The following is a 25,820-nucleotide window of genomic DNA, read 5'->3' as shown; positions in this document are numbered from 1 at the left end:
ATAACAGCATAATCTAAATTACACCCAAGCCGATTGGCAACATCACCAAGATAGGTGCCAATTCTCCGTCAATTTCTATGATTTAGGAAATTGGGAATGATTGAGAGAGCATTGGACAGAAAAGTCCCATGAGGAGTCTGGTGTTTTGATCCAAAAATAGAACTGAAGCCATTGATTACAAAACAAAGATCTGGTTAGAATTATGCATGGGATGGAATAGCTCAGCGACAGGTCAGGACAAACCAAATGTGCCCAGAGATGTTTGAAATTAAGGAAAGGACTTAAACTTTTATTTAAAAAGTATCCTGTATTCCCTGTAATGGAGTTTGATGCAGTAAGGTTAAGGTTAAGGGCACAGTAAACAGATTTTTGCTCTGAATCTGTCCCAGGTTATACTTAAACTGAGAATCCTTGATGTTTTCATTGTCAAAAATAGAAAATACCCTTTTCTCCAGTGACAAAATCCTCAGCGCATAACATTTAGTAAATATAATTACTTTTTATTCCTTGGTTATGTTACATAACATTAAAATGAGGTAAATATTGACATCTTACTGTAAAAATAACCAGTCAGACATTCCATCATTCATTAAGTTGATTTCTTTAATTACTCTAGGTGTGTTTAAGAAATATTCAACAGCAGTATTTGAAACACATTTACTTTAATAATTATATAAATTATAGTAACTTCAACGTAGAAAATCAAATACATTTGGAAATTCTGCTACTTTTTCTACACATACCATGGGTTGATTATGGAGTGATTTACTGGCTTTGCACTGAAGACTTATTTTAACATACCATGGAGCAACAACTTCCTTTGGATCACAAAATATAAATATTGAGCATGTAGGATACTTACCACATAAGATTGTGTCTATTTTAACCAACATTCATAACTGCAAAAGAAAATCTCCCACAGAACAGATGGTTTAATATATTATCTTGCATTACTGCTCAAGAAGCCAAATATTTTCCAGGCCAATTAGGAGAACTGTTACTTGTAAGCATTTTCTTTCTATGCTACCCTGCTTTGACCCTGATCCAGAGCAGGAGTGTTACATCAAGTGAACATCTGCTGTGCAATTTGTGCCTTCCAAAAAAATAACACCATAAAAAAAAAAATCAGCTCATTTCACATGGAGTACGTGCAGCATAGTTAAAATAGAAAAATGAGCTAAAAAGTGATTCTCTGCAAATCTCTGAACTTTCACAGAAAGAACATACATTTCAAATGGTCTGTTCTAATAACATCGAATCAGTACTTGCTGAATGTTTCAACATCATACACCTAGCCCCAAAAAGGAACTGAAGTATGGTTTTGATGCCTGCACAAATCACTAGCTGCAAACTAGCCAAAAGGGGAGTCATGGTTTGAGCAGGAGAAACAGGGCTTTTTTTTTGTTGTCAAAATTAAATTCTTCCTTTTCACATGACGCTCACCTCATAGCTCATCCAAGCAATCATTGTAACTGAGTCTAGCCAGTTCAAGGATTTAAATTCACAAGCTCTTGTTTGGCATTTGTGTGCTACCAACCTGCCTTACAGATTTCAGTAGCATTTCTATCAGAGTTTTTGGAATGGGATCCCACTGCAATCAAATTTATACCTCAAACCATCGATCAGTATGTACATTAAACAGGTTGATCTAAAATACTATAAATATCTTGCATAACAGTGTTAAGGCTGACTCTGCTCATTGACACTACAGGATCTATTTGTATGTCATTTCATTGTTACTTCCACACCAGAATAAATCTTGAAGGGTAAAAATGCATTTGGGTCAAACTGGTCATGGAAGCTGGTTTCTGCTGATACAACTCCAGTTAGGGAAACGTAGCATTTTATTCATAACAGCAAACCAGCAAAAACAGCTGGCCCAATTTGAATCAGATATAAATTGTAAATTTAGAAATAAAATCAAAAATGAGCAGAGATCTTTTGCTTGTGAATTTTCTAAAATTGCAGTGCATGCTGGCAAAAGTTCTCAGACTGCATGTCCCTCCTCTCCATCCGATTTACATGAGATATATCAGAACTTTGCTCTACTTGCCACAGTTCTAAAAAGGAATGCAAGTTGTTTAAGATGTGTCATCACAGTGTGTAGTTTTAAATTATCTCCAATTATTCAGCACTCCTCCCTGAGGCGCAGACCAAAGAGGAGTCAAATCCTCAGGAAGCCATACAAAACTATTTTAAAAAGGTGAGCAAGACAAACTTCTTTGATAGCATGCTTTTTTTGCTTTCTCCCTGTTGATTTGCTTTATTTTCTATTCATTTTCTTCTTTGCTTTGTGCTACACTTCTGCAACAGGGTAACACCTCCAGATTCTAGTCTGTAGTTAGGCACTGTGACTCACGCTCAAACTCTCATTTTGGCGTATCTTCCAGCTACATTTCCAGTGTTTAGGTGTCCAACTATCTCACTCCAGCTCTCCCTGCCCTTGGCCCAGACCTCTAATCATGTCTACTCCAGTTCCCCTTCCTTCTCTGGGACAAGACCTACATTTACTCACTCCACCTCCCTCTCCCTGTTTGCAGTTCAACAAAATAAAAATTAAAGTCTCTCCCCAGTATGCCAATGCCTGATTTCTGGGGCGAGTCCTTCCCACTCCCATCCATACAAAGGCAGCTTCTTTGAAGCTACTTGTAGGTGCAGCTTATCTGGATACCCATGTATCGCAAAAAGTCTCCACTGCACTAGAGTGGCCCACTATAGCGAGACATGGAGCAATGAAGAGGAGTCAACCACCCAGAAACTATGAGATGGAGTGTTATGCACGAGAACTGCATCAAAGTTCCAGTTTTGATGGGGACTGGAAATTGTATAAATTAGGAAATAAGAGATTACTGTCATCTGTATCCACATCAGGAATACAATAAAACATGGGAGTCTCCCACAGAGATGAAAGTGCTGTGCCATTAGCACAATGGCTTTTCAAAGTATTTGTAGTCTGTGATGTATCTTCATTTGTATCTTAGTCTTCAGCATGCAAAGTGCTTCACCTGTAATCTGAACTTCCCACTTGCAGCTAGATGGGGAAACAGTAATGAGAGACTGGTCACAAGTGGTACCTACTGAAACTCCATTACAACTAGTATTTTAACTGTTAACCAGGTTATAGATGATCCACGTCACTGGACTTCCAATCAGAAGTTACTGATCACAATCTGCTATATTACAACTGAAAGCACTGATATGCCTACATGTTGCTCACAGTTCTTGCAATGTCTCATTATTCTTTAGTCATTTTAAGTTCATTAAGCTCATCCTGATCAAGTTCAAGAAGTGGCTCCCGCCAAAATGCAAAATGGCTGTATTCGGGGTAAAGGAAAGCTGAGCTTCTTTCTTGTGCTATTAGTGGAAATACATGTTCCACTAACTCACCCAACCGTGGATACCTGAGGGGGGAAAAGGAACACTTTGATAAGTAACTGAAAACGTTCTTCCATGCCATACATTACTGAAATATAAAGCACGTCAAAATGTTAACCTTGAGACACAGAAAACATCCCATGAGAGCACTAGTAACAAATCAACAAATGAATCAATCTATGCCATATTGGCACGCGCACCATTTAAATTTTCTTTCCATTACAACAATGCAGTAAAACACTATGGTGAGAGACAACCCAGAATTAGGAACATGCCATTGTAATTGTCACAATGCTAGATTACAAATGCTAGATTGGAAGAGGGCAGTCAGTGGTTTATTGGGGGAGGGGACTTTGCAGCATTAAGTTGATCATCAGTGCTGTTAAGCTCATCATTCCAAAACTTAACACTGCAACAATGGGTCACAGAGGTCCAGTAGAACAACCTAACAAGTCTGCTATGGTAATTTAGTGGTGATGATACTGTATTAATAATCCAGAGGCCTAAGTTAATATACTGTTCAAATTCAAATCCTATGGCGTCTTCAAAATTTGAATTCAAGAGTTACAAATATCATATTTGAAAAAAACAGATCAAGACAGAACTGATGACAGTATATTGCTGCTGAAACTCTGTCTTGCCCATGAAAGCTTTGATGTTTTAAAGAAAAAATGTTTGCTTGCAGAATCTGTCATTTTAGAAGGCAGTACCAAGATGATTACCATCAGTATACAGATAGTAGGCTTTCTCAGCTCAATTCTAGACAGTTGTGAAATCAGCTGCTGGCAGAAATCACTCCAAAATCCACAGCAATTCATCTCTTCTGTACAGGCACCATGTTTCAGAAATGCACTGTGATTTCACTATTGTTTAAATTGTTTTCAGATTCCAGATTTTCTTCTCTCCATGCTCCCCCAAACTTATGCGAGATCAAAAGCAATGTTCAGAGTGAAACAGGGAGTGCTCAGGGGAGGGAGGGGGCAGATTTTGAAATATGAGCCATTGATCCTTTTTTAAAAATTAAGTATAATGTAGTGGCAATAACGGAAACGTGGCTTAAAAATGTTAAGGACTGGGCGATTATACAAGGATATAAAGTGCTCAGAAAATAGAGAAGGAAAAAGATGGGATGGCAGTACTCATTAGGGTGGACATTGCAGTGTTGGAAAGAGGGGATGTCCTCAAGGGAGCAAGGACAGAATCTATTTGGTTAGAGTTAAGAAGCAAAAAGATGATCATGCTCCTAGGGGTATTCTCTAGCCCTCTAAAAAAAAAAGAGGGAGGGAGAGGAACAATTCTGCAGGGAAATCACAGAGATGTGCAAGAACTGTAGGGTGGTGATATTGGGGGACTTTAATTACCCAAATATCAATTGGCATAATGTTACAGTAAAGGGAAAGGAGGAGGAAGAATTTCTGAGATGTGTCAGGAGAACTTCCTTAATCTGTACCTTCTTGGCCCAATTAGAGAAGGGGCAATGCTGGATGTGGTGCTGGGAAATGAGCCGGGCCAAGTGGCCAAGTGTCTGTGGGACAGCACTTGGGTAAGTGATCATGGTATCATATGGTTTAGACTCATTATGCAGAAAAGCAAGGAATAAAGAGGTATAACTGCTAGATCGGAAGAGGGCTATTTTCAATGCGATGAGAAGAAATCTAGCCAGGATAAAAAGGAACCAAAGACTGACAGGCACAAACTGTAATGGAACAATGGGTTGTAGCTTCACCAGGCTGACACCTCATTTTTAGGTATGCCTAGTGCTGCTCCTGGCATGCCCTCCTGCATTTTTCATTGCACTAGGGTTGATCCTCCGGCTTGATGGTAACAGTAGAGTGAGGAATATGCCAGGCCATGAGGCTACAGATTGTGGTGGAGTACAATTCTGCTGCTGTTGATGGCCCACAGTGCTTCATGGATGCCCAGTTTTGAGTTGAGAGATCTGTTTGAAATCTATCCCATTTAGCACAACACAGTAATGACTTGGAACTCGCTGCCCACAAGGGTGGTGGAAGCAGAGACAATGATCATAAAAGGAAATCGGATGGGCACTTGAAGGAAATAAACTTGTAGGGCTATGGGGACGAGCAGGGGAGTGGGGTTTGACTGGATTGCTCTGCGGAAAACTGGCATGGACTCTATGGGCTGAATGCTTCCTTCTATGCCATAAAAGAAAAAGATAAATGAACAGTTATAATTGTCAAACAAACAAGAGAAGATAAATGTATTGCATGAGGGTCCTGTAATACTTCCTGAATGTAATACCTTCATCGCGGCTCCTATCTGTCTCCATATCCTATGACAGATCTCAAATGTGCATTTTGATTGTAGACAATAGCAGTATATAAATAATTGTTGTATTCCCCAGGTTTATATGCAAAAAATGTAATTACTATACTTGGTAAGCATTACACGTTTAGCCACAACATTGAATAATTATTTTGCAAACACCACCCTTAATCACAATATGATGTATGAAATGGAGAAAATATGATCAAGCAGTTTACATGCCTGTAGTGGAATCAACAAGTCGAAGCACCAGATTGAATCACTACACCAACATTCAAACTGTTTGTTAATACAAAAATCATGTACAGCACTATTACAAACCAACTATCATTTAGGTACAACAGCTAAGAGTACGCTTCTACTGTAGCTGTCTTACCTCCCATTAGATTTCTATCTTAATACTCTTTTTATCCCCACAGCTTTTCCACAGTCTATCTACCAAATTATTTGCTCATTACTTTCATTTAGTTACTCAGAGAATGGAAGAAACCCATAATGTTAAGTAGCCACAGTCAATTCCTTTATAGTAATGCTTTTTACACCAGAGTAATAAGTTATTTTGACTTCAAATACTGTATTACAATACATCAGAGTTTAGAAAGTTGAACGATGATCGATTCGAAGTGTTTCAAATGATAAAGGGATTCAACAGGACAAATACAGAGAAACTATTTCTTCTAGTAGAGGAATCCAGAATAAGGGGGCATAATCTTAAAATCAGAATTAAGCCATTCAGGGCTGAAGCCAGGAAACACTTCTCCCAAACAAATGGTAGTGGAACTCTGGAACTCGCTCCCCAAAAATACTATGACTGCTGGGTTAATTGAAATTTTCAAGACCTGAGATCAATGCATTTCTATTGGGTAAGGATATCAAGGGATATGGAACAAAGGTGAGTAAATGAAGTTGAGATACCAATCAACTATGATCTAACTGAATGGCTGGACTGACTGACTGGAGGCGCTGAATGGTCTACTTATGTTCCTACTTCAAAATACTGGAAAACATACAAAAATCAAAATTTCTCTGGGGTTATGGGGAGAAACCCAAAGAAATATATTTTTCACCAGCAGAGCGCACTACCCTTTCAATACTCTTAATTGGGTTGTACCAGTGTTGTAAACATAAATTTACACATGCCCCCTTTTTAAGGGGTAGAACTGATAAAGAAACTCCAGTGCACATTAGTCTCAAAATGCCTGAGGAATAGGGATGGGCACTGTATGATCCTCTCCAGGATCACCCAACAGGCCCAATTCATTCAGGTATAATCCCAAGATTATGTATTCTACTACAGTTCGTTATTTACTTTTGGATGTCTGCAATGACCATCAAAAAGGAAGTTAACCAGCATCCACACTTTATTAATAAGCTGATTGTATTTTGATTATCATTACGAGCTACTTACGATGACTTGTTGCTCTTGGTTTGTTCCTGAATTAATTCTCCTTTGGGATTCACTATGAAAATTCTGCTTTCTTGGACTCTGACTTGCTTGTATGCATAAGCATCCTACAATTGAATATCAATGAAAAAAGAGTCACCACAAATGTTTCAAGAAATGACATTAGTTCATGAATAAAGCTCAGTCACAAAGAAAAACTTTCATAAATCAGTTTTTGAATCACACTGGCCAGGCAGGTTAGCAAAAACAGTGCTGACTTCATAGTTAAAATGAGACAAACCCAAGCCTCAGACTTGCCTGACAAATGAAATTTTCTGGCTTCAATTGGGATGGTTTATCAACTCTTAGCAAACACGATATGAACATTCCACCTTGAAGAAATGGAATAACCAACACTGTCCATTTCCTATTAGCTGAGCATAGGACACCAATGTCCACTGAGAAATCCAAAGCAAGGACAACCCGCCCCACCTGTCTCCAGATGTTTTTACTGTGATGAGCGGTATAGGTTTACGGCAAATGAGCACAGAAAATGGCAGAAATATGATTAAAATGGTATTTAATTGCAAGATTGTCTGCTTGTACATTCAGCTCTTATTTCAAAAGATACTTCACTTACATTAGTCCTGTTTCCAAAAGCAGCGTAAAATGGACACCTGTGTGGATTAAATAGATTCCTGATGTCATTCAAACAATGAATTTTGAATACTTCAGGTTTCTTCTCAATTACTTCTCTGAAAAAAAAAAACAAGTTTTTGGCACTTAATCAAACTATATTACTACAAATACAGACTGTGCCCATTAAAATGATCCATTACTGCATTTTCAAAAACATTATTCAAGAATGACCTAACCAGGGAACATTTCTGTAACGTGCTATAGTAAAATTTATACAAACAAAATGAGCAGTTTTCTGGGAGTTGTGATCAAGGGTGAGGAAGATTGGCATCTGGGGAGGAAGGAGGATTAGGGGGCCAAAGGGACTGCGAATGGCAACCATTTGGTGATAAAGTATTTAACTTTTTTGTTAAAAATAGGCGATGTTTAGGGTTGATTTTCTGAGGCAGCCAGCATGGAGCCAATGTTGGAGCGAGGACCTGAAACAGGCGGTAGGCCCCTTATTTCCATATGCTGCTTCCAAGCGTCTGCCCTTTGTTTGTCCTTATCCAATATGGTGGGCCATGCACTTGTAGTCAGATGTGCATGCACACTACCAGCTCACTATTTTGGGGCCTCAGGAAACCACGCAGCTCAATAAACTCCCACTTTTTACATGGGAGATGATTTGGAGTTATAAAACTATTATTGTTGGGAATTGAAAGACATTGGGGAAAAAGCAAAACAAAAGCAAAATACTGCACATGCTGGAAATCTGAAACAAAAAGGTGCTGAAAATACTCAGCAGGTCTGGCAGCATCTGTGGATAGAGAAGCAGAGTTAACATTTCAGGTCTGTGACCTTTCACCAGAACTGGCAAAGGTTAGAAAAGAATAGGTTTTAAGCAAGTGAAGGGGGAGGGGGTGGTTTGGTGGGGAAGAGAACAAAAGGGAAGGGAAGGTGTGTGATAGGGCGGAGGGCAGGAGAGATTAAATAGCAAAGCTGTCATGGGATAAAGGCAAAGAGTGTGTCAATGCTAATGGTGAAAGACAAAGTATTAGTCCTGAGAATGTTAATAGCAGAATAATGAGCAGCTCTGTCCACATGAAAAACAGGTACGTGATTAAAAAGTCCTTGGCCTGCTGCAGTGTTCCAGTGAACATCAATGCAAGCTTGAGGAACAGCACGTGATCCTTCGATTAGGCACTCTACAGCCTTGCGGACTCAACCTCGAGTTCAACAAGTTCAGAGCATGACTGGCCTTTCTGTATTTTACCACGTGCCTTTTTTTCATGTGAACTGAGCTGCTTATTATTCTGCCATTAACAATTGCTTTGGACTAATGCTTTGTCTTTCACCACTAGCATTAATACACTTTTTGCCTTTGTCCCATGACAGCTTTGTTATTTAATCTCTCCTGTCCTCTGCACCATCACACACCTTCCCTTTTGTTCTCTTTCCCACCAAACCACCCTTCACTTGCTAGAACCTATTCTTGTCTAACCTTTGCCAGTTGTGACGAAAGGTCTCAGACCTGAAACATTAACTCCGCTTCTCTCGCCATAGATGTTGCAGACCTGCTGAGTATTTCCAGAACCTTCTGCTTTATTTATTGGAAAAAGCAAGTCACTAGAATTCCCAGAAGCCTAGTCAATAAAATGTAAAACTATTCATGGGCAAAAATTAAGACAATGCAGATATTGCAATTTCTGTACAGTTTTGCCATTCAATTTTATTGGAAAAAGATTTCAAAAATTGCATTTCTGAAACAGCAAAGAAGGAAAATCAGCTTTACTACCTACAAGTAAAAATTACCAGCAGAATGCTATACCCAAATTATCATTTTTTTTTCATTCATTTGTGGGATGTGGGTGTCACTGGCTAAGCCAGCATTTATTGCCCACCCCTAATTGCCCTCGAGAAGGTAGTGGTGAGCTGCCTTCTTGAACCGCTGCAGTCCATGTGAGGTAGGTACACCCACAGTGCTGTTAAAAAGGGAGTACCAGGATTTTGACCCAGCGACAGTGAAGGAACGGCGATATAGTTCCAAGTCAGGACGGTGTGTGACTTGGACGGGAACTTGCAGGTGGTGGTATTCCCATGCATCTGCTGCTCTTGCCCTTCGAGGTGGTAGAGGTCGCGGGTTTGGAAGGTGCTGTCTAAGGAGCCTTGGTGCGTTGCTACAGTGCATCTTGTAGATGGTACATACTGCTGCCACTGTGCGTCGGTGGAGAGTGAATGTTTGTGCATGGTGTGCCAATCAAGCGGGCTGCTTTGTTCTGGATGGTGTCGAGCTTCTTGAGTGTTGTTGGAACTGCGCCCATCCAGGCAAGTGGCGAGTATTCCATCACACTCCTGACTTTTGCCTTGCAGATGGTGGACAGGCTTTGGGGAGTCGGGGTGAGTTACCCCACTTCTGACCTTATGATAGAAGGAAGGTCATTGATGAAGCAGCTGAAGATGGTTGGGCCTAGGACACTACCCTGAGGAACTCCTGCAGTGGTGTCCTGGAGCTCAGATGTTTGACCAACAATAGCCATCTTCCTTTGCGCTAGGTATGACTCCAACCAGCAGAGAGTTTTCCCCCTAATTCCCATTGACTCCAATTTTGCTAGGGCTCCTTGATGCCATACTTGGTCAAATGCTGCCTTGATGTCAAGGGCAGTCACTCTCACCTCACTAGTTCAGCTCTTTTGTCCATGTTTGAACCAAGGTTGTAATGAGGTCAGGAGCTGAGTGGCCCTGGCGGAACCCAAACTGAGCATCACTGAGCAGGTTATTGCTAAGCAAGTGCTGCTTGATGGCACTGTTGATGACGCCTTCCATCACTTTACTGATGATTGAGAGTAGACTGATGGGGCGATAAGTGGCCGGGTTGGACTTGTCCTGCTTTGTGTATAGGACATAACTGGGCAATTTTCCACATTGCAGGGTAGATGCCAGTGTTGTAGCTGTACTGGAACGGCTTGGCTTGGGGCGCGGCAAATTCTGGAGCACAGGTCTTCGGTACTATTGCCGGAATATTATCAGGACCCATAGCCTTTGCATTATCCAGTGCCTTCAGTCGTTTCTTGATATCACGAGGAGTGAATCGAATTGGCTGAAATCTGGCATCTGTAATCAGGAGGGGGCCAAGATGGATCATCAACTTGGCACTTCTGGCTGAAGATGTTGCAAATGCTTCTGCCTTATCTTTTGCACTGATGTGCTGGGCTCCCCCATCATTGAGGATGGGGATATTCGTGGAGCCACCTCCTCCAGTTAGGTGTTTAATTGTCCACCACCATTCATGACTGGGACTGCAGAGCTTAGATCTGATCCGTTGGTTATGGGATCGCTTAGCTCTGTCTATTGCATGCTGCTTATGCTGTTTGGCATGCAAGTAGTCCTGGGTTGTAACTTCACCAGGTTGACACCTCATTTTGAGGTATGCCTGGTGCTACTCCTGGCATGCCCTCCTGCCCTCTTCATTGAACCAGGGTTGGTCTCCTGGCTTGGTAGAGTGGGGAATATGCCGGGCCATAAGGTTACAGATTGTGGTCGAGTACAATTCTGCTGCTGCAGATGGCCCACAGCGCCTCATGGATGCCCAGTTTTGCATTGCTAGATCTGTCTGAAATCTATCCCATTTAGCACGGTGACAGTGCCACACATGGTGGACGGTATCCTCAATGTGAAGGCGGGACTTCGTCTCCACAAGGACTGTGCGGTAGTCACGCCTACGATTAATCATGGACAGAAGCATCTACAGCAGGCAGATTGGTGAGGACAAGGTCAAGTATGTTTTTCCCTCGTGTTGGTTCCCCTACCACCTGCCGCAGACCCAGTCTAGCAGCTATGTCCTTTAGTACTCAGCCAGCTCGGTCAATAGTGGTACTACCGAGCCACTCTTGGTGATGGACATTGAAATTCCCCACCCAGAGTACATTTTGTGCCCTTGACACCCTCAGTGCTTCCTCCAAGTGTTGTTCAACATGGAGGAGTACTGATTCATCAGCTGAGGGAGGGCGGTAGGTGGTAATCAGTAGGAGGTTGTTTTGCCCATGTTTGACCTGATGCCATGAGACTTCATGGGGTCCGGAGTCGATGTTGAGGACTCCCAGGGTAACTCCCTCCCTACTGTAGACCACTGCCTGCCACCTCTGCTGGTGATAGTGATTGCAGTGTCTGGGATACTGTCGTTAAAGTATGATTCCGTGAATATGACTATGTCGGGCTGTTGGGACAGCTCTCCCAGCTTTGGCACAAGCCGCCAGATGTTAATAAGAAGGACTTTGCAGGGTCGACAGGGCTGGATTTACCGTTGTCGTTTCCGGTGCCTAGGTCGATACTGGGTGGTCCGTCCAGTTTCATTCCTTTTTATTGACTTCGTAGTGGTTAGGTACAACTGAGTGGCTTGCTGGGCCATTTCAGAGGGCATGTAAGAGTTAACCACATTGCTGTGGGCCTGGAGTCACATGTAGGCCAGACCAGGTAAGGACAGCAGATTTCCTTCCCTAAGGGGCATTAGTGAACTAGATGGGTTTTTACAACAATTGACAATTGTTTCATGGCCATTAGACTAGCTTTCAATTCCAGATTTATTAATTAAATTCAAATGCCACCTTCTGCTGTGGTGGGATTCGAACCCATGTCTTCAGATCAATATCCTGGGTCTCTGGGTTACTAGTCCAGTGATAATACCACTACGCTATCGCCTCCCCTTAATGAAACAACTCTTGTCAGCCAGTGCGGTTGTTTAACAATTGCGAACTTTGGAAACCTGTAGGGGAAAATTAGCCATGGTTAAGAAAATTGGGATGTTTGCTGATAGTCTATGGCTGACATCAGTTGGCATGCGTCAAGATTTCCCCCAATACAAGTAATAGTAAATTTGCCAAATCGGTGATCTTTTCACAAAGTCCTCTGTGCCAATATGAAAAGGCAGAGGTTTTTATTTAAAGTGCCAACACATGGAGAAGTTTTCCCCTTTAAATGTGTCTGTACCTTAAAGCTTATAAGCTGGGGATGTTGGCCGCCTCGAGGACTTCTGTTTTGGAGATACGGTCCTGCCACCTGATGCCAAGTATTCTCCGGAGGCAGTGAAGATGGAATGAATTGAGACGTCGCTCTTGGCTGACATACGTTGTCCAGGCCTCGCTGCCATAGAGCAAGGTACGGAGGACCTGTACAGGCTTGATACACTCGGACTTTTGCGTTCCATGTCAGTGCGCCATTTTCCCACACTCTCTTGGCCAGTCTGGACAAAGCTGTGGAAGCCTTTCCCATGCGCTTGTTGATTTCTGCATCTAGACAGGTTACTGGTGATAGTTGAGCCTAGGTAGGTGAACTCTTGAACCACTTCCAGAGCGTGGTCGCCAATATTGATGGATGGAGCATTTCTGACGTCCTGCCCCATGATGTTCGTTTTCTTGAGGCTGATGGTTAGGCCAAATTCATTGCAGTCAGCCGTAAACCTGTCGATGAGACTCTGCAGGCTAATACACACTACTGAGTCAGCGGCGCGTGAGATGGCTTGGCCATGTGAGCCGCATGGAAGATGGCAGGATCCCCAAAGACACATTGTACAGCGAGCTCGCCACTGGTATCAGACCCACCGGCCATCCATGTCTCCGCTTCAAAGACGTCTGCAAACGCGACATGAAGTCCTGTGACATTAATCACAAGTCGTGGGAGTCAGTTGCCATCGTTCGCCAGAGCTGGCGGGCAGCCATAAAGGCGGGGCTAAAGTGTGGCGAGTTGAAGAGACTTAGCAGTTGGCAGGAAAAAAGACAGAGGCGCAAGGGAAGAGCCAACTGTGTAACAGCCCCGACAAACAAATTTTTCTGCAGCACCTGTGGAAGAGCCTGTCACTCTAGAATTGGCCTTTATAGCCACTCCAGGCGCTGCTTCACACACCACTGACCACCTCCAGGCGCTTACCCATTGTCTCTCGAGATAAGGAGGCCAAAGAAGACTTTAAAGCTTAAGTGACGCTGGAAACAAGTCAGATTTGCATGGATAAATAAATAGCAACTTTGCTATTCATGAAATATATAAATACTGAAAAGAATCATTACCTGTGTAATGCAGAAATCAAACTACTGGGGGCCAGCAGGAGGGGTCCTCTGGGAAGTACAGTACCTCTGTCGTTAACCCAGTGTAAATATCCTCTGGTTATATCTGCCATTCCTATTGCACGGGCAGAGCAGTAAAGAAATTTGTAGCCATTCCTGGATAAAAAGCCAAATAATACAATCAATGATAATGGTATTCTTCACCTGGGTCTTGCATAACTTCATAATAACAATTTATTTTTATGTGGAATAGGCGCTTAATAAAATACAGCATGATTTCAGCAAGTTTATCTGCATATTAAACTGCAGGATAGATATTTGGATTCATTAACCCACCAAATAGAAAAATCAGTTTCAAAAGAACACTCTGTATTTTTGACAATGAGACTTGTGCACGACACTACTCTGTCAACCAACTAACTTAATAAAATTACACATGGAACCCTGCAAGGACAAAGGGAATGGTAAAGAAGGATAAGAAATTTTCACTTAACAAATGTTTGCTGCTTAGAAAAAGCTCTCCATGGCCTTGGATCATTGTGAAACTTTTAACAAGAATGGGATTCGACTTGGTAGTTTACGCAGAGAATCACATCTGTGCAGGCTTGAGTGGCCTAATGGCCTGATTCTGTCTGATACTTTTCAATGATACATATTTCATTGATTTTTAAGAATGGATACATTAGCTAGACCGAATGCTGAGGAGTGCTGGACACAATCTATCCACCTCAGGACAAAGGTCAACTACACCCCAGGCAATGGAATCAGTCATCTCTCTCTCTGTTTACCAGATGCAAAATGTTATGCAGAATTTGGGAAATTTCAACTTTGTTGAAACTTATCTATTCCACAACTGAAAACTGGTACAAAATTGGCTAGTGGTAGGGATTAATTGCTGGGTGGTGTTGACTGACCTGGAATTGAGTGTTGATATTTGCATTAAAAAAAAGCCAAGCCAGCCAACCTCACGACTCCGCCAACAAGCCAACCTCACGACTCCGCCAACAAGAAACATGTCAAATTGCCTACATAGCATAGCAATTAAAGCCCATGCTTCGGCAAATGTACAGAACCACAGTCTTGAAAGATTTTTGCCCCTTGATGGGGAGAAGGGGGCAAAGAGAACAGATATTTAGACTTGACAGACACAACACAGCATAGTAGGGTTCAATGCTTCAATAATTTGAATTCTTACCAGTTCCACTAACTTTTAAATTTTTCCCTAAAAATAGCAAAATTCACAAGCTAAGGAGTTACAATCTGGAGAAAGGCCCACTGGTGACCTGCAACAGGAAAGAACTCACTACAGTTCACTCAATTGCTTACTTGCATCAACCATGGTTCAGTGGTAGCACTCTCACTCAAGTCAGATGGTTGCAGTTTCAAGTCTCACTCCCAAGGCTTGAATGCAAAAATCTATAGACTGACTGGCTCTCCAATGCAGTACTGAGGGAGTGTTGTACTGTTGGAGGCGGTCTTTCAGATGAGATGTTAAACTGAGGCCCTGTCTTCTCTCTAGGTTGGATGTAAAAGATCCTATGGCATTAATTCCAAGAGCAGGGTAGTTTTCCCCAGTGTCCTGACCAATATTTATCCCTCAATCAAAATCACAGAAACAGATGGGCCTTGACAGATCACATTGCTGTTATGGGAGCTTGCTGTGTGTAAATTGACTACCATATTTCCCACATTACAACACTGACTACACTTCAAAAATACTTTATTGGCTGTAAAGTGCTTCAGGATGTCCAAAGGTTGTGAAAGGCGCTATATAAATTCAAGCCTTTTTTGCACATCAAGTGGCAGAGCTCTAACTACTGCTCCATGAGCACAAGAAACTGGGAGCTAAAAAAATTTGCCCACAGGCCAAAAACTGAAAATGATGCTAGACAAGAATTTTCCCTCATGTAGGACTAGTGCAACCACAAAGCACAAATTCAGGTAAGCAAGAGAAAAACAAATTAAAACAGTTTGAGTTCAAAACTATCACAAAGTAAGTTACAGTAGTTTTATGAAAAATGACTCATTACATTAATTTCTGTGTTCCCTGAGTGTCAGAAGGGCCTTGACAGGTACAGGACATATTTGAATCACTAGGAACCCAACTACTGTTCAGGTTTGCAGATTTCAAACTGAGTGTTACCTATTGAAATTTACATTGGTAAAGTCTTCAACATCACTTCACATATTCTCTGAAGTAGTGAACATATTAAAAAAATAAGCAAAGTAAGTTACCATTCAGGACAAAGCAGCCTGCTTGATTGGCACACCCCATTCACCACCTTAAGCATTCAATCCCTCCACTGCTAGTGCACAGTGGCAGCAGTGTACCATCTATGAGATGCACTGCAGCAACTCACCAAGGTTCCTTCTACAGCATCTTACAAACCCACAATCTCTACAACCTAGAAGGGCTAAGGCATTAGATGTATGTGACCACCACAACCTGCAAGCTCCCCTCCAAATCACACACCATTCTGACTTGTAAATATATCACTGTCGCTGGGTCAAAATCCTGGTACTCCGGCCCCAACAATATGGATATACCTACACCACAAGGACTGCAGCAGTTCAAGAAGGCAGCTTTCCACCACCTTTTCAAGTCCAATTAGGGATGGGCAATAAATGCTGGCCTTGCCAGCAATGCTCATATCCCATGAGGAATTTTTTTAAAAATCAGTCACACAAACTGTCAAATTGTAATTCAAACAGATATTATAATTTAAACAAAATGCTGTATTACCTCAGCAAATTAAACTAGGAACCATCTAAAAGACAAATCAAGTAAACACAGCCGACCCTGTTAATTCAATCACTGAAGCTGAGCTACTGGATAACCTGAATTTGAATTTCAGAACAGCCAATGCTACTTTATTCCAATTGCTTAAATCTAATTATTGAATTCATTTTTTAGTGCAGGAAAACAACTTTGAATTAAGAGTAAACTGTAGATCATTTACTGATGTTGCTTAAAGTATGTGGCGATAAACATTCTAAACAAAATTTTCTATCCATTGATAGAAAAATCTAGCACTTTCGCTTTACGAAACAAGACGTTTTGTTTCTTCTACATTTTTAGACAAGAAATAAATACAACTTCAAAATAGAACATCCAGTAGCCAAATTATTAAAATTAGCAGTTAAATGCGTCAGAAATCCATATTAAAAAATGCAGCATGTGAACCTTTCTGAAATCACGTTAACAGAAGCTATATTAAAAATGGAATGGCTCCCTGACAACACAGAGCAAGCGCTGACGTCATCAGTATGGCCAAACATTTGCCAGCATGGATCTGCGCATGCGCACAGTGACATCACCACATAATAGCATCAGACATAATAATGTCTGAGTGTTGCCTCACACCTCAATGGCCGTAATCACTGCCTCCAAACCCCCAATTCTCCGCTGTCTCCTGCAATTGCCGCCTCAATCGCCACTTCTCTTCCACACTCCCTCCCGCGTCCGTCTGCTTGCTCCCCCACTCGACTGGTCGTCGCTCCATCCCACCGTTCTCTTCCGTTCCCGACAGCGCGCCGCTTCCCCCCCCCCCCCTCCCCCCCTCCCCCCCCGTTTCTCTGGTTGGCGAGGCAGGGAGCAAGCGGCAGGAGGGACCGACGAGCAGACGGGTGCAGGAGAGAACAGAGAAGGGAAGCGGCAATTGTGGTATTGAGTCAGAAACTGAATGCGGAGATCAAGGGAGGGGGTGGAGATCACAGCCATTGAGAGGGGTGAGGGGGTTTGGGTTCAATTTGTTTTGTGTCAAATTGAGCAGCGCCATCCTTCTTACTTGCAGCTGTCTACGACGTCTGACAGGGATGTTTCAGTCAACAAGATTGCATTTGCGCATGTGCCAGTGCTGTACTGCCTTGTGGTTGCGTTGTCAACAAACGCAGCCTTTAAAAAACAATTTAAACTTAAATTTTTGTATTTGAAACAATATTGCAGCACCACCTGGTGGTGGAATCTAAAAATACATCACACAAAACTTATCTCGATGCTCACTTTCGACTTACTTTTAGAAAATTCAACTACTTGGATACTATCTTAATGTCATCAGTCAATGAAGTAAATCAACACCTACAGAGTTACCAAGCCTCCTACAATATGGAAAGATTTTTTTAAACAAATTTTTGTCTCTACGCACTGACCAGTTTCTACCTAAAAAGGTAATTGAGGTGCAATTTACATCTAAATCACAAACTGCCATTTTAGGACACTTTTCTTTTTAATTTACTGGTCATTTGATGGCTCTGGCTCCTGTTCTCAGCAAGTTCTTCCTGGCAGGGAAGCCACCACTGCTCCCTTGCTCGGGTCTCATGATAGGGCTACGATGACATCAATGGAGTTTGATCTGCAAGTTCAAAGAGTACCCAACCAGATTGGGGCAAGTGTTTAAAATTTCAGGCGGCCAGATTGGGTCGGGAAAAGAGTGGGTAAGTCCCATATTCTATTTTTTTTAAAAACCCAAGCCTGGCTTTCACAAAGAAATATTATGACCGATGTCTAAAAGCTTGGTTATAGGGATGCATTTTAATGACTGACTTAAAGGAAGAAAGCGAAGTAGCGGGAGAGAGGGTTTTATGGAGGAAATTCCAGAGCTTAGAGTCAAGGCAAAGCAACTAATGGCAGAGCGAAGAAAACTGTGGATGTGCAATAGGCCAGAAAAGGAAGAGAGATCTCAGTTGCTGGTAGGGCTGAAGGAGGTTACAGAGATGGAGAAGGGCCAAGGCAACTGACAGCCTACCAATGGTGGAGTTATTAAAAGTGGGGATGTTTAAGAAGCTAAAATATAAGCACAGATAGCTCAGGGTTGTGGGTCTGAAGGAATTACAGAGACAGGGAGGGGCAAAGCCATGGAGGGATTTGAAAGCAAGGATAAGATTTTTTTTTTTTTAATGGAGGCGCTGCTTAACCCTGAGCCAATGTAGGTCAGCTAGCACAGGAATGACGGATGAATGGGATTTAGTGCAAGTTAGGATACAGGTAGAAGACTTTTGGATGAGCTCAAGTTCACAGAGTGGAAACTTAGAGACTGGTCAGGAGAGCATTGGAATAGTTGAGGCTGAAGGCAACAAAAGACACACAAGAATTTCAACAGCAGATGGGCTGAGGCAGAAGTGATGGGCAATGTTATAGAGGTGGAATTAGGCAGTCTTGGTGAAGAGGAGGATATGTGGTTGGAAGCTCAAACACTTGGGAATGGTTTCCATGGTGCACTAATCCAGCAACACACCTTTTAACAGTGCAGGAGAACCAACACTACCTATCAAGCTATACTTCAGCAAGAACTATTGATGGGGAAAAAAGGTCAACAAAAGTGCTAATTTTATAATTTATTATCTGTTGAATGATGTTGAACAGATGTAAATACATACTGATGTATTTTATGGTAGAGTTTTGCAATGCCCTGGTGGGTCCAATCCTTTCCCAGCTGTGGCAAAATATGGCCTAAGGCATCGGATCTGGAAATACACAAAAGAATCATTGGCATTACATTCAAAATTTCACTGAAACATGAGTTCATAACAAAAGTCGACCAAAGAACAGTGTGTATGGATAGGGCCTGAGGCAGAATTTTCTCCAAGGTGGTCAAATGGGAATTTATAGTTAACTTATACATGGATTTTTAAAAAAACAAGTGGATATTTATCTCGGGTGGTGGCACAAAACCAGAGATGGCGGATTGGCTGCCTATTACATATACGCAGCTCATGATATCCAGTTCTAATGCAGTCAATGGAATTAAATATCAGGCGCTACGTATAATAGGAAGCCGATCCGATATTACCTGTTTTGCAACTCTGCCACAGGTGACTGTAGCTTCCAGCAGCATCATCATTTCTAGCTGCTGTCTGTAGGAAAATTGCGCCTTTCACTGTTACATTGAAGAACTACTGATTTTCATAGAATCACGAAAACTTACAGTACAGGAGGCTGCCATTTGGCTAGTTGTGCTTGTGCTAGCACTTTGAAAGAGCACTAGTTCTTATGTCTTTACTTTTTGTCCAAAATGCTGTAAATTCCTTATCAAGTACCTAACTCCCTTTTAAAATTATTTACGGAATCAGCTTGCACCACCTTTTTAGGCAACAGATTCTGGATACCAACAACGCTCAGTGAAACATTCTCATCTCCCCGCTAGATCTTTTTCTAAAGATTCTGAATCTATGAGCTCTAGTTATTAATCCACTTGTGAGAGGGACTATTTATTCCCTATTTACTCTGTCAAAACCTATCTTGAAAACCTCTTAACTTACCATTCGAAGGACAGCAATCCTAATATTTCAAGCCTCTCCTCATAACTGAAGTCCCTCATCCCTGATTACATCCCAGTAAACCTCCACTGTACCCTTTCTAATCCCTTTATATCTTTCCTGAAGTGCAGCCCCAGAATCGTCCACAATACTTTAGCTGAGGCTTAAACAGTGATGTATAAAATTCTAGCATCATCTCTGCTTTTATATTCTATTCCTGTAAGGGTTACAGAATAAGGGGACACTCATTTAAAACGGAGATGCAAAGGAATTTCTTCTCAGAAGGTAGTGAATATCTGGAATTCTCTACCCCCAGAGAGTTGTGGAGGCTAGATCACAAAGTATTTAAAGAGGTGGTAGATAGATTTTTGAAATACCAAGGAGTTGAGGGCTATGAGGAGCTGGTACGAAAGAGGAGTTGAGGCCTGGGGCAGATCAGCCATGATCTTACTGAATGGCGGGGCAGGCTTGAGGGGCCAAATGGCCTACTCCTGCTCCTATTTCTTATGTTCTTAAAAAGATAACCATTGTTCCATTACAGTTTTGCCTGTCAGTCTTTGGTTCCATTTTATCCTGGCTAGGTCCTTTCTCTTCGCTTTAAAATTAGCCCTCTTCCAATCTAGCCATTCTACCTTATATCGTTCTTTAGTTTTCTGCATAATGAGTCTAAACCTTATGACACGATTATCACTCTTACCAAAGTGCTCCTCCACAGACACTTAGCCCACATCATTTCCCAGCAATGCCTCCTTTCTAGTTGAGCTGAGAACATACTGATCAAGGAAGTTCTCCTGAACACATTTCAGAAATTTTTCCCCTTCCTTCCCCTTTACTCCAACATCATCCTAATCGATATTTGGGTCCTCAAAGTCCCCCAATGTCACCACTCCATAGTTCTTGCACATCTGATTTCCCTGCAGATTTGCTATTCTCACTTATTTGGAGGGATATGGAATACCCCTAGTTGTGTGATCATACCCTTTCTGCTTCTGAACTCTAACCAAATAGATTCTATTATTGCTCCCTCACTACAATGTCTTCCTTAATCAGTATTTCCACCCGAACTCCTTTTTTCCTTCTCTATCTTTTTTGAACATTCTATATCCCTCTGTATTAAACCTCCAGTCCTCACTACTTTCATGTCACGTTTCCGTTATTGCCACATCATATTCCCATACTGCTATTTATGTTTGTAGCTCAAGCAATGGTGATGAGTTGTTTTCTATTCATGAAATAGAGCTGATAAAACTAGAATCTGTAAATTGAGGTGAGTGAATGGTCCACCAATGTCTATGAAAATCTGTGTGCTTATATAGCATATGCTTTAAACCAGTGGGCATTTAACCAGAATATTTAACATCTAATATTAGATAAAGAATCAGGACCCCTAAGTGTACAATTAACCAAAGTGTGCATTTACCACGGGCTTCACTATACTTTTCAATCAGTACAAACTAGCAACTATTTCTATTTTGCAAATCTTGGAATATGGTTCAAGAACCGTTCATCCTTTTTCTCAGCATGGAAACAGGCAGGCTTAATTCTCATTACCATCAAAAGCATAATGTGAGAGTTATAAAATTAGATGTGGATTCCTATTAAGTTATAAATTTTGTTAAATGAACAAAGATTTCAGCAAAAATAACTAGGAGCACAGGCACACTTACTTTGTTATTGTCCCATCAATATCAGATATAATGACCTTATCATCCCAATTCCAGAGGTAAATGGTACCTTCACATCGACAGGTTCCCTGGTATTGAGTTGTCACACTGAACACTGCATTATTTGGGCCCTCCTTCAGATTTAGACTTCTCTAAAAGGCACAAAGAAACAAATGAGAGAATAATTCAACACTGTAAAATTATATACTGCTGGTTCACTCCAAACAAGCAGCTGTTGCCTGAATTGCATTGTACAGGATTTTGCGGGCAGCGAAGAAATCGTGTTGCTGCCGAGCTGAAGGAAGTTGCATACAAAGATCTAATGATTTCTCTGGCGTGATTTCCCTTTCCCAATGGCAGTTTAATTCTGGTGCCAAGTCAAGGGGAACTCCAGGTGTCCAGCAGCACTGATGTCAGCAAGCAGGGTAAGCAGCATGGAAGTATTCTCGTGGATGACAAACCAGGAAGTTAAAAGCACTGATCATCCTTCACTTTTAATTAATATTTTCAGATTGTGAAATAAATGACTAAGACTGGAATAAGATAACAGCTAAAATATCACAAACAAATTTGAAAAAAGTGGATTTTTTTTCACATCATAAGAGAAATTTGACATTCCACAAATACAGAATTAGCTTTTCAGGGTCAGTGAGGGATTTTAGCAGCGCTTATGAATTTAGTACGCCTTTAAAATCCAGCCGCACCTCATTCGACAAGGTGCAATTTTTTCAACCTTTTACAGCAAGACTAAGAGCATAAAAGTGGAAGTTTTTGCCATTTGATGGATTTATAATGGATTGCACTCTGGGGGAGAGCTCAGCAGACACCCTCTAGAGGACTGTAGAATCATTGAAAGCAACTTCTGGATTTCTGCGTTATTCTGTGCATGTGCAGACCCCCGCAGTTGCTGTCAGTTTCACCATCATTACCATTGCGAAATTCAGGCCATTATCTTTAAAGAAGTGCATCTTGTCCGCATTGCACTTTACAAGGCGCTGTCATCGTTATAAATTCATTAACTTATAATACTGGTAACTTAATATAAACCTGATACACAAATCTCATGCCCATGCATGCTTTTTTAAAATACCGTCTTTCAGAGGTGGGTTGGGGGTGGTGGGGGGGGGTAAGACGTGGAGAGGTAGCCAGTCACTGACCTGGAGACTCCCATTTTTCAGCATTTATAAACTGCTGAGGTCAAACTTGTAAGTAACTACAGCAACTCCATTTGAGCATATAGAGCACTGGCCTCAAGAGGCATAATGCGTTGGCATCACAACCATGTGCCAGGCCACAATCAAACAATGCTACAGGAGATCTGCCAGTAACAATATAAAATTAGAACACTGTGTAAGTAACATTCCAATTGAGCACTTAACAGGCACCCAATAGAAATATACACCATTTTCAACTATAATTTGTAATTAAATATGTTTTGAACCACTATAAACAAGGAAAGATTCTCCCTCCACTTAAGATCTCTCTCGCACACACTTCTAGAAATGTAAATATTTTTTAAAATGTATCCAGACCACATCAGATCTTTCCAAGAAAGCAGCGATCAGAGAAGAAAACTTCCTAGCTCCTGTATTTCATTGAGGAAGCATGGAATACATAGGACATGCCAAGGAGGTAGTTATTGCTTTGTATAACTACAGATTATACATCAAATTGAAGGAAACAGTCGTTAATGTTCTTTACTCCACTTCTCTATACTGCGTTTCATCCTTCAGTTTAGAGATTAGACCATGAATTTTTCCAGTTGACTTTTGTATGGTATGATTAACTACTTCTTGCCTCAGAGACTTCATCTAAAAACACAACTCAGTGCTATTTTATTTTTAATATTAAATTTGAAGCTAGGATTGAAATATTTAAATTCCGTAAGTGGTGCCACCCTTGGCTCAGTCAGAAGGTTGTGGCTCATAGTTAGCAGTCAGTAGTAAAGAAACAGGACTCAGCCCAGAGCTTTTGAGCAGAGACTTGCTGTCATCAGGCGTCTGATCGAGCATGACACCCTCTACAAGGGCGCTGTGGTGTTTGTGAACGGGGCAAGCAACAACTTGGCCTTCAACCAAACTGAAGAATCTTCCCAGTCCTGCTGCGGTGGCTTTGATCATGGGTCTGGTAGGAAGGTTGGACAGGAGGGCGTTGGGTCGGCGGGCTGATGCGTTCCCACCTCTGGCCGATCTTGCCGGAGGCGGGGTGAAAGCGCCAATGGCCACCTGCCTGGGAGTGGCGGGTAGCCAACCTACATATTTAAGGGCCTGCTTAGGGGCACAACAGCGCGACGGGCTGCCAACTGAGGCTGAAGTCTGGCAGGTGCCTGGAAGTGGCTTGCCATGTGCCCCTTGAGGTCTCTGATTGGACCTGCAGCCTCAGGAAATCGCTCGCGGTCCTTAATTGGACTGCCGATTTGGAGGCTGGCTCCCAGAAGATCACACCAGTGGGCATGCTGCACTCCAGAAATGGCCCTAACTCGCGATTACTTTTAAGGGGCATAAGATCCCATCCACAGAGTCCAAAGCAGGAAGTATAAGCCAAAAACTACAAATTAGATGTAAATCATGCAACACTAATTAGATTCTGAAGGAATGGAGAGTGTCAAGTTAAATTTTCAGGGGCAAAGAGGTCATTTGGCAGTAATTATTATTAATCACACTGTTAAAATTTCACTTACGCCTGAATGCACCAGCCTCAACCTTTTCTGGTATTTTTAAGTGGACAATTTATTAATGAGTAAGGAACACAAGTTCACACTCATTGTTTTCAATGCCGATTCTATTGGCAAGGTACTGTTATAGCATTGCCTGCTGAGGAGCAGGGGAACTTGGGCCGTGACTTCGGATTTCCGTGTTTAACAATGCATGCACACGCTATTCGATTTACTCTATATCAGTGCACGCCTCTTTGCTTCACCATTACTCTCAATGCAAAATCCAAGTCTGAGAGTAAAAGCCTCTCTCCATAGACTTGAGCACATAATCTAAGCTGACACTTCAACGTGAACTCAAAAGATTACGTGCCACTATCTGAAGAGTAGGGGATTCGTCCAGAGCTCTTGCCAGCATTTATCCCTCAACCAACATTTCTAAAACAGTTTTGTCATTTATCTCACTGTTGCTTGTGGAATCTTGCTGTGCATAAATTATCTGCTGTTTTTCCCCACATTAAAACAATGATTACGGCCGTAACAACACTTGAAACGTATTTACTTGGCTGTGAAGCACTTGGGGATGTCCTAAAGTTGTAAAATGTACGATATAAATGTCAGTTCTTTTTTCGAGTCACCCAAACCAGTAACTTTTTCATGTAAACTTGAGACCACAGCTAATATTAAATGTGAAAACGGATCAATGATTTATTTCATAATTAAAGTTATAATATGGTTGAAGCAGAGATTTTAAGAACTATTTGCTTACTAATTTTTCTGAGGACAGCCTCAGGGATTTTTTGTATGTAGCCATGCTGCTCTGACAAGGTGAATCTCGGCATTTAGAACCTGGCTTTGGACGGTCCTTGAAGGTGAAGTCATCGTCACTCGAAGTTAACTCTTCTTTAGGCCTGTTCCACAAATAAGTAATTACTAAAAATGTAATCAAATGGCAACATTTGACATATTAATGTAGTCATACCTAGGTTTCCTTATATAATACAATTGATTAGAATGTTCACAGAAATATGTAGTATAAATATTTACACTATTGTTGCTGTCAAGTGAGATGAGGTTGAAGGGCTTCCCTCTTTCCCTCTCCTTGCTAGACCACAACTGGTTTAATTCTTTCTTAAAGTGGATATACTGGCCAATTCAGTAGGTGTTTGATTCCTTACTTACTATTATCATACCAAAAACCAATTGGATAGGTTTTCTTGAGTTAAGAAAGAAGTTAACTTTATTGTACCTCAACCGAACTAATAAAAATAATGAACGCACCAACTTTCACTCACACACACACACAAATAGGTTGGATTTGTAAAAGGTAGATCGGTTGAGTTAGAGCCCATAAAAAAGGTATACAGTCTGCAGAGTTTGGTGATTCAGCTGCCTTCTAGCTGAATTTTGTGGTCCTGAGACTTTTAGTTTGAAGAGGCAGATGACAGGTTTGCAGAGTCTCTTGGAGAGAGCGATGCAGATGATTTCCCCCAACAGGGTTTCGGATTGTTGAAGGTGGGGGGGGGGGG

At 41.6% G+C, this 25,820-nt stretch overlaps 1 protein-coding gene across 4 annotated transcripts in view; it reads right to left on the bottom strand.

Moving 5' to 3' along the window:
- Positions 1-510: 510 nt before the first annotated feature.
- LOC137378213 (phosphatidate phosphatase LPIN2-like) overlaps positions 511-25,820 on the bottom strand; it is a 90,110-nt gene continuing 64,800 nt past the window's right edge. For all 4 annotated transcript variants that reach the window (XM_068048413.1, XM_068048410.1, XM_068048411.1 and 1 more), the window contains 7 exons: positions 25,061-25,202; positions 21,642-21,790; positions 19,096-19,182; positions 13,723-13,875; positions 7,686-7,800; positions 7,070-7,173; positions 511-3,401 (listed from right to left, as the gene is read on the bottom strand). In XM_068048413.1, coding sequence (XP_067904514.1) covers positions 3,236-3,401; positions 7,070-7,173; positions 7,686-7,800; positions 13,723-13,875; positions 19,096-19,182; positions 21,642-21,790; positions 25,061-25,202 — 916 coding nt within the window. In that variant the 3' untranslated portion in view covers positions 511-3,235. The remainder of the gene's footprint in view (positions 3,402-7,069; positions 7,174-7,685; positions 7,801-13,722; positions 13,876-19,095; positions 19,183-21,641; positions 21,791-25,060; positions 25,203-25,820) is intronic.

The sequence above is a fragment of the Heterodontus francisci genome, chromosome 16 (genome assembly GCF_036365525.1).
Source record: "Heterodontus francisci isolate sHetFra1 chromosome 16, sHetFra1.hap1, whole genome shotgun sequence".
In the NCBI taxonomy this organism is placed as follows: domain Eukaryota; kingdom Metazoa; phylum Chordata; class Chondrichthyes; order Heterodontiformes; family Heterodontidae; genus Heterodontus; species Heterodontus francisci.
The sequence above is the reverse complement of the archived record's forward strand: the minus strand, read 5'-3'. Positions and strand labels throughout refer to the sequence as shown.